Raw genomic sequence first — 9791 nt, forward strand, 5'->3', positions numbered from 1 at the left:
CTCTCTTTCTCTCTCTCTCACACACCTCTCTCTCACTCTCTCGCTCTCCTTCCCTTTCCCCCTACTGAATCCAATTGTTCTGGATGATTTATTTGATTCCAGGGGCTACCAGCAGAGCAGGAGAGGGTCTCGGGGGGGGGCTAGTCTAGAAATGCAGGCCAGCCAGCCGTGCTTAATCAGGTACCTGGACGCTTAACCAATTGCCGCCAATGCGAACAGGCTGTGTGTGTGCTGGAGGTTGTACTGTATGTACCTAAGGTAGGTCGGTCGGTAGGTCGGTCGGTAGGTAGGTAGGTACCTAAGGTACCTACTTTTGGGGCTGGCTAAAGGCCACCGTCGGTCAAGCTAATAAGCTAAAGCTGTCTGTCTTGGCGCTTCGAAACGTCAACCTCATCAAGCTCAACTCAGCTTGACGCAATAACTCAATGGGAATCGAGTCTTGCTAACAACCTTCGTGGTGCATGCCCAAGACTACCCGGGAACCATCGAGCTGGACGGTCTGTCCAAGTACCTACCGCGGAGAGCAAGAGAGGGAGACAGCAGATATCCATCCAATCAATGATTGACCGTGCCTTCGTACCTATCTATGTAAGGTAATCAATAATTCGGGAAGATGGCCAGGATTACACGCAACGACCCAGGCGGCCCACCAGTCTACATACCTAGTTCAGCAGGTAACCTGTGTACGTACAGTAGTACAGTACAGTACTACTTTACGGGCATACATATACACACATGCATACATACACACATGCTGTACATTGGATACATACCTTAGCCAGCAAATGATATGAAGCCCTGGAGGATGGATGGATATGGATGGATATGGGTCTAACGCGGTGTAGGCGGCGGGCGGCGGGCGGTGATGCTGGATCCATTCCAGCATTTGGCAGTGCAGGCCGGCAGACACCAGCAAGCAGACTCTGCTGCTGCTATTGCTGCTGCTTGCTGCTGCTGTTCAGGGGGCTGTGGATGACCCTCCGCTCCTCCATTGACATTAGCAGTGATCGTCGTCAAGGGGGCGCTAGACCTCGGGCGGTTTGGTTGGTTACTGGCAGGGTCCAATGCGGCGACCGGGGAACCAGCTCATCATCTCCGAGTTGCTGCGTCTGCTGGCCGAGTGTCTGGCACTGTACAAGTACTTATACGAGAGCAGGGCGGGGCCACCCACCAGCGACGCTGCTGAGGTCGGCTAACTGCTGACCGTCCCTGCGTCCGTGGCTTTGCTTGTACCTGCCTCCTGCCTGCCTCTCTCAAGGGCATGTACCGTTTAACCGCGCGGCGAGTTATGCTGATGCTGCCGCCACTTATGCATGACTGTGGCGCGCGACACGGGCGCGGCACTCGTTTGGCTCGCTAGACTCGCAATGCGTCGAGCCGCATATCCATTCCATTCCATTCCTAGGCCAGCCACTGCTTGCTTGCTACTGCACGGCAAAGCAAGCTCCCCCAATTGGACCATTGGACCCATCCATCACCAGCAGCTTCAATTCCGCAACTCGACTTTGCGCCCCGTAGTCTGCTTGGGACATTTCTCGGGCGCATCCCTCCAACACCATTGTTCTGCGCATATTCGATCCTGATCTGCAAAAATTCACCACCAGTCAATCGCCTATCGTCCATCCAGCCGCCACCCAGCATGCCTCCTGGTAAGTTGCTCCGCTTCTATCCACCGTCCGTCGCGTGCTTCCTTCGCATCCGGCGCAACGAGTCGAGTCGGCGCAAAGCCATCGTCACCGCAACCACCATCTCGACTAATCTCACGCCTGTCCACAGCCATTAGCGACGACGAAGCTTCCGAGCAAAACGACGTCCAGGTCTCCATCCCCTCGAACCGACGCGGAAAAAAGGCTTCGGTCAGCCATCAGGATGAGGACGAACATGTGCCCGACCATCTAGAGCCCGAGCTGTTGGCGAACGGACAAAACGACGACGACGACGACGACGGTGGCGAGGAAGACGATGATGACGACGAGATTGGCGAGGACGAGTTCGTCGTGGAAAAGATTCTCGACCACCAGGTCTTGCCTGATGTGAGCCTTGCATGCATGCCTGGCTGTACGTACCCGCCGTGGAAACTGACCTTCCGAAACAGGGCAACAGCATCAAGTACAAAGTGAAATGGGAAGGCTGGGAGAAGAAGTCGGACCAGACGTGGGAGGACGAGGATAACCTCAAGTAGGCCACAGCCGCCCGTTCAGTGTTCCCGGGTCCGAACCGTCGCTAACCAGGAGACCAATCATGCAGGGATAACGCATCTCTGATACTTAGAGAGTACCTAGAGAGCGTTGGTGGCCGACAAGCGATCCTGGACGAGACGGAGACGGCGGCGTCCCAAAAGTCGGCCAAGAAACGCGGGCGGCCTGCGGGCTCGAGCGCGGGCGGCACTCCGGCCAACGGCAAGCGGACGAAGCGCGGCAGCCATCCAGCATCGCAGACGCCGCCGGCGAGCGTCAGCGGCAAGGAATGGAAACCACCAGCTGGGTCGTGGGAGGACGAGGTCAGGTTCGTCGATGCCTGCCACGACGAGAACACAGGCAAACTTCTGGTGTACCTGACCTGGAAGAACGGGCACAAGACGCAGCACGATCTCAAGGTGGTCTACTCGCGATGCCCCCAACAGGTACGTGTACAACCCAGCAGCAGCAGCAGCCGTGGAGCAAGAGAGAGCTAACACTGGGCCAAACAACAGATGCTCAAGTTCTACGAGCGCCACGTCAAGATTGTCAAGACGACTGCGGACGCCAACATGGAATAAAGCGAGCGATACTTGGGCGTGCACATTCTTTTTACTTTTTTTCACTTCTTGTCCTTCTCCTTCTGGGTCTTTGGAGTATAGGAGGTGTGGATTTGGCTTTTCACGGTCATCTGAAGTCAGGGAGTCTTGATGATGCGTGATATCCTCTCGGCATGTCTTGGTTGGGGTCTATTATATGTACACTATTCAACCCGGGGGGGGGGGACGGGGACGGGGACGGGGACGGGGACGGGGACGGGGACCAACCAACCAACCAACCAACAAAAGAAAGAAAGAAATGAAGCCATTCATTTGTGACAATGACAGCCGAGCGAAGGACCTTCGTCCGCACATGCCTACCTACCTACCTACGTAATGCGTGCGTGCGTGCGTGCGTGTATGCAGAAGGGAGAAGGGGGCTGGGCTGGGCTGGGCTGGGCTTACACTAGCCTAGCATGTGAGGTTAAAGCAGGCACAGGCACAGACACAGACACCAGCTGCCTTGGATGCTGCTTTGGCGGTGCCTCTGACAGACCCTTGTCTACTCTGTGCTTGTCCCTCGGAGCTTCGGCCAATCAGCGGCGGGGGCGGGCAGTCTACCTCCGGCCGGGGCTCCACCTGCCGCCCCCAGCCTTGCGATTAAAAGGCATCCAGCCTCGCTATTTACGACGGCCGGGATGGCGGGGCAACGCACGACTATTTCTACTCGCCCGCCGCCACCCACACATGGGACGGCCAACCTGCAGCTACTTCTTGGTTGGAAAGTCTGTTTGTCTGTCCGGCTGCCTGTCGTCTATCTCTTCTACCTACTTGCTCTCTTACTTGCTACCTCTCCGCACCTCGTCCACTGTCGGTTCTGTCGCTGTATCGCATCCCATCGACATCATACACTCTGTACACTCTGTACACTCTGTACACTCTGTACAGCAGGCAATCCATCTATCCAACCTCCAACCTGTAAGACACCTGCGCCTACAGCAGAAGCATTCGTCACCTAACACGAAGCAGTCGCAACCATGAAGAGAAACGACGTCATCGCCATCATCATCATCATCCTCTTCCTCGTCCTCGCCCTCGTCAGTTTTGGCATCTACAGACTGGTCCACATGGCACGCACCCAAGGCACCGTCACTAGCAGCAGCAGTGGCAGCAGCAGTCTGGCCGACTAGCCGACTGAAAGAATGGCAGAGCAGACTGGCAGACTGGCAGACGAGTAGCAGGCCAATAGAGGACGACATCTGGACGCGCTGGCATGGATTGGTACGGTCGGGTACCCTCATGCGACGAGTGCCACGCAAACGGGCTGTCTCCGTCATCCCATCCCACTTAGCCCTGGGGTCCTTTCGGGCATGACTGGGCACCCTATATCCGCGGGCCTTACGATGGGCTCGTACCATTGGCAGCATGCAAGCACTTTTGGCACATGACGCGACCGAGAGGAAAAGGGGAACACGGGTTGACGATATGATACGAATGTACATTTGGAACGGGACATCTGATCAAGATACGGGTTGGCTTATTCGGCGTTTGGGCTATACAGGGAGGGGGAAGGGAGCCGCCCTCCGTGGCAGGCATGTTATTATTGACTGGTCGGTTGGGATACGGGATGGGGGGCACAGCATCGCGCCATATTGCATCGCGCCATATTGCATCGCACCGCATCGCATTGTATCGCCTTGTATCGCATTGTATCGCATCTAGCGCCAGCACCAATTCTGTAACGAAAACTCATGTGTATAGGCAGCGGTGGCTCACGTTTGCGCTACGAATCGACGATTTTATCTTATTTTATCTTATTCATGTACAAGCAACCGCAGTTGGTGCTTCTCGGCAGTATCAAGCTTCTGACATCTTCCCGACAAGACTTCGCCAGGCAACGTTTCATTGTTCCAAGCACAGCTGTGCCGCTATGATTAGTACAACAGCATGTCAGCATGTCAACCCCCATGGGCGCTGGGCTGGGCGATGGATGCCCTGTCGCTCAATCACGCAATGTCGGGGGTTTACTGATGGTGCGGCAGATCGACCAACAGCCGCGGAAGCTATGAAACACCAGCCTACATGCATACAACGTCCCGGTATCGATTCCGATGGATGGACACACATACATTAATCGGAAGACCGCCCCCGACCGGGTCTTGCAAAAAGTCACGTTGAGACGCTGATTCGGAACTGTCCATTGTCTACTTGTCCGCCTCTACGACCCTACGCTACAAGAAATACGCGTAGAGACACGCGCACACGCCCAACATGTCAGCCGCCAGCCTTTTTGGTTTCGCCGTTGATCTCCACAGGCGGTTCGAGGAGGACAGGCTGCCAGAGCTGCGCGGGAGGTCGACAGGGGAAGCCGCCGATGGCCAGCCAACCACACTCGCCGTATCGACACCGCTGCTCCTCGTCGGTGCACTGATCTGCTTGCCGGTGATCTCGTTCGTAAGTCTTTCCGTTGCCACCGCGAGCGGCCAGTATCGCAACAAGGCTAACGGTCGGTCAGCTTTGCTACACACTTGGTGATCTGGTGCCGGTGCTCGCCATTGTCGAAGACACGTCCCGCTCCCGCGGGGGCTATGTTCACCTGCCTCTCGAGTCTACGTCGGAGGCCGCACCGGGTTCGAATGCAGGCGCGCAAGGCATTGCCACGGAGGACATGGGAGACACCAGATATCGGCCCGTCAGTGCCAGCATCCGATCAACCCTCGGGCTTCTGTGGTCCATCGCTGGGTTCCCGTCCTTGTTCCGGGGTTTCGGTTGCTTTTTGGCATTGAACATGGCCAACATCACGATACAGCTCGTCATCGCTGCCATCCCTCTCGTTCCCGCCTTCGTGGCCGACGTCCTGGCCCCTCTGCTCACGTTGCCGGTACATGTTGCCTGGACTCATATCGTCGTTTCCGCGCCCAGCAGCAGGCCGTTCTGGCACCACCTACCCGGATTCGCTAACTCCTTCAGGGCCACCGCGCTACCTGCCGCCATCTTTCTTGCCGCAACCGCCATTTCTCGACGTGCTCCGTTCCTCGTCTTCCATCTTCTCGGAGTAACGACACCGAAGAGCCCTTTACTTTTGAACTTACGCCGAGGATAGCCTGGGGCATGAACGACCTTATCAAGATGGTTCTCCTAATGGCGGCATGCCTGGTCTTCATTGCGATGCTTGTCACTCCGTCACATGCCGTCTTGACCCGTATTGAAGTGTCGATTATCCCTGACGAGGGCCGCACGATTATTGCTTTCGACAGAGACTTTGCGACAAAGTCTTCAAGGCAAGGTTTCCTGCATTTGAGAGATGCATGGGCGTCTTTAACGGCTGAGGTATGGTGGCGATTAATAAAGTTAAATTTAAAGATATTTATTTTAAGTATATTTATTTATAACGTGGTTTACTATTACGCGACGTATATTACTTAGCGACGTATTTAAATTTAATTTTAATATAATTAAACTTTAACGCGTAATACTTTTATAATTATAATGTTTAATTAATTTTAAAAAGATCGAATAGTTTTAATAATTTAAGCGATACGAAACGAACTAAATTAAATAAGTTAAAAAGTAATAATAAAAGCTTATAATATACTCGAATTAACTTTATATTATTAAATTTACGATTAAACTTTAAAACGCGAAATCCGACCGAAATAACGTAAATTAAATTTAATTAAAAAAGAGGTATTTCGTAAATATATAATTAATTTAAATATCCGAGGGATGCCTCCCGATCTCTTTAGTGTAGAAGATATGGCTAATTTCCTCACCGCGTCGCGCGGCGGCGACCGCGTCGGCAAGCACTAGGTTAGGCGCTTTATCGATCGTAACCCGGACTTAAAGATTAAAATGAATCGTCGGTACGATTATTAAAAAGTTTTTTATAAGGATTTTAAAATTATTTCCGGTTAGTTTATATTAGTTATAAATATAAAAGCGAAATACGAGATTATTAACGAAGATATTTAAAATTTTAACGAGACCGGCTTTATAATAAATATAATCGGGTTAATATTTATCGTAATACGCGTTAAGCGGCGTAAAAAAACGAAGTCGATTTAGTTTAATAATCGAGAATAAGTAACGGCGATTAAATATATTAATTCGTAAGGCTAGTATATTCCGCCGCTTTTAATCGTTTAAAGCTAATATTACCTCGTGAACTAGTTCCGCGAAATTAATTTACCGGGCGATTAAGTAATTAAGCCGACTTTTTAATAATTAAACTAATAACGAAATAGGCTTAAATTAAATTAAGTATTTCGATAAATACATTAAAGCGTAAACGAAAAGTTCCTACCGCCTTTTAATTATCGATAGCTACGAGAGCTATATTTCGGCCGAATTCAAGGTATACTATTAAAATAATAATATTATTATACTTAGTATGCCTCCTTATTTATTTTACTTATTTTAACTACTTAATATAACACTTTATTCGGCTTTAAAGCGTATTTATATAAAAAAATCGAGATATTTATTAAGACCTTAATAAATTATATTACAAAGCTTAAATTCTTTATCGCCTTTAAAGCCGCGCATTTCGCTATTTTTACGAAAAATAATATTAAATCCGGATTTAACGTTTTTAATTTAATCTTTTATAATTTTAATAAAGTAATTTATAAGCTAAATATACGTCTTCGAACGTTTACATTTAACCTATTTTATTCGGGGATGGTTAATACTTACGACTTTTAAACGCCGTTTAACCGTTAATAAATAACTAAACACTTTACTTATATTAAAAAAAGGGTGTTTACCTATTAAAAAAGCTCTCCGACGTTAATTTTAAATACGGTAAACTAAATAGTGAAAAATATAATTAAAATAGCTTATAAAATAACCTTTATACGCGATAAAATATATATATTAAAAAAGGCTAATTTAATACTTTTTAAGCGCCGGAGAGTTAAAAAATCGCGAGTTTAGCTTAAAAAAGCCTTTACTATTAAAGAATTTTAATAGCTATAAAACGAAAAAGTAAAAGGGAAGCGTTTAGCGCCCGATAAAAATAAAAATAGGGGTTCGTCAAAGCGGAGGGCGACCGGTGAAAGGCGCTGTGGTGTTTACGGCGAGATAGGTTATAATACGCGAACATATAAAAAGGATATAAAATTAAGCTAAGAATTAAATAATAAATAGTTTTAATTAATTTTAAATATTATAATTAAATTAATTTATATAAAAGGGTTAAAAAATAAAAAAATACGTCGCTAAGTAATATACGTTACGTAGTAATAAACTACGTTATATATTTTTTATTATTTAATTTATCGCTTTTAAAATTAACGTTAAAAAGCTTTCTTAATAAGTAAACACCCTTTTTTAATAAGAAAAAAGTATTTAATTATTTATTAGGGGTTAAACGACGTTTAAGTGTCGTAGGTGCTAATCGTCCTCGAACGCGACGAGTTAAGTGTAAGTGTTTAAAGACGTATATTTAGCTTATTAATTACCTCGTTAAGGTTATAAGGTATTAAACTAGATGCGTTAAATTTAAATTTAATATTAACTTTCGTGAAAACAGTAAAATACGCGGCCTTAAAGGCGATAAAAAACTCGAGCTTAATAATATAATTTATAAAAGCCTTAATAAATAGCTCGATTTTTTTAAATAAACACGTTTTAAAGGCGAATAAAATACTATATCGAGAGGTTAAAATAAGTGCGATAAATAGAGAGGTATATTAATAGTAATAATATCGTTATTTTAGCAGTATACCTCGAATTCGGCCGAAATATAGCTCTCGTAGCCGTCGAGAATTAAGAGGCGGTAACGATTTTTCGTTTACGATCTAGTATATTTATCGAAGTGTTTAATTTAATCTAAGCCTATTTCTTTATTAGTTTAGCTATTAAAAGTCGGTTTAATTACCTAGTTACCCGGTAAGTCGGTTTCGCGGGATTAATTCGCGAGGTAATATTAGTTTTAAATAATTAAAAACGGCGGGATGTAATAGCCTTACGAATTAATATATTTAATGGCCGTTACCTATTCCCGATTATTAAACTAGACTGATTTTATTTTCCCACGCCGATCGGCGCGTATTATAACGAGGGTTAACCCGATTATGCTTATTATAAAGCCGGTTTCGTCGAAATTATATATATCTTTATTAACGATAACGTGGTTTACCACCGAGCGTATTATATCACCGAGCGTATTACTTTTCTATATTTTAACACTTTTATATAAATTAATTTAATTATAACGTATTAAATTAATTAAAATTACTCGCTATTCGAATCGCTACTTAATTTTACCTCTTTTTTATATATTCGCGTATTATGGCCAGTTTCGCCGTAAATGCCACAGCGCCCAGCGCCCGTTGCGCGCCTCTTCGATAAACTTTTATTATCGCCTTTATTAGTTAATAAACGCTTTTTTTTACCTTTTTATTTTATAGCTTCTAAGATTCTTTAATAGTAAGGGCTCTTTTAAGTTAAACTCGCGATTTTTTAGCTTTTCGGCGTTTAAAAAAAGCTAAATTAATATTTTAAAAGTACGAACTTATTTACGTATAATAATTATTTTATAAGCTATTTAGTTTATATTCTTCGCTATTTAATTTATAGTTTCGTAGATTAGCGTTAAAGAGCTTTTTTAATAAGTAAAGACTTTACTTTTAATAAAAAAAGAGTGTTTCGTCGTTTATTAAAAGTTAAACGGCGTTTTAAGGTCGTAGTTACTAAAGGTTCCCGGACGATGATGATGATGATAAGAGTCAATTTATCGTCAGATCCGAGGCCTGGGCCTCATGCGGACGTTGGGGCTATGCTAGCTACTGTAGTACACTGGTACGGTGCTCCAGTGGGCCTGTCTCGGCACCCGCCGCGGTATCCGTCCCCCTAGGCTCCAGCACCCTTTTGCCGGCTCCCACCGCCCTGAAATTGCCGCACAGGCCCTGCGCGCGCCGCCGCGTCCCCTATTAAACCTGCTATCTGTCAACTACGTCGCTACCTAGACTATGGACACGCTGTGGCAAGCGTAATAACAAAAGGAAAAGGGGAGGGAGGGAAAGTGAGGTAAGGGCCGCGAGGGCCGCGATGGCGGTGCAGGGTAGCTGCG

The 9791-nt window shown here is 46.8% G+C and overlaps 2 protein-coding genes across 2 annotated transcripts; both read left to right on the plus strand.

The window, feature by feature from the left end:
* Positions 1 to 1639: 1639 nt before the first annotated feature.
* Positions 1640 to 2758, plus strand: PG997_012741 (chromo domain-containing protein; the record flags this gene model as incomplete). Its single annotated transcript, XM_066817055.1, has 5 exons — positions 1640 to 1649; positions 1777 to 2033; positions 2096 to 2178; positions 2248 to 2623; positions 2693 to 2758. The coding sequence occupies 5 exons, from the start codon at positions 1640 to 1642 to the stop codon at positions 2756 to 2758; spliced, it is 792 nt and encodes a 263-aa protein (XP_066662747.1).
* A 2229-nt stretch (positions 2759 to 4987) lies between these two features.
* Positions 4988 to 5819, plus strand: PG997_012742 (Ubiquitin conjugating enzyme; the record flags this gene model as incomplete). The annotated part of the gene is made up of 2 exons (XM_066817056.1): positions 4988 to 5170; positions 5232 to 5819. The coding sequence occupies 2 exons, from the start codon at positions 4988 to 4990 to the stop codon at positions 5817 to 5819; spliced, it is 771 nt and encodes a 256-aa protein (XP_066662748.1).
* Positions 5820 to 9791: the final 3972 nt, after the last annotated feature.

Source organism: Apiospora hydei (genome assembly GCF_038363865.1).
Source record: "Apiospora hydei strain CBS 114990 chromosome Unknown utg000009l_segment0_segment0, whole genome shotgun sequence".
Lineage (NCBI taxonomy): Eukaryota > Fungi > Ascomycota > Sordariomycetes > Amphisphaeriales > Apiosporaceae > Apiospora > Apiospora hydei.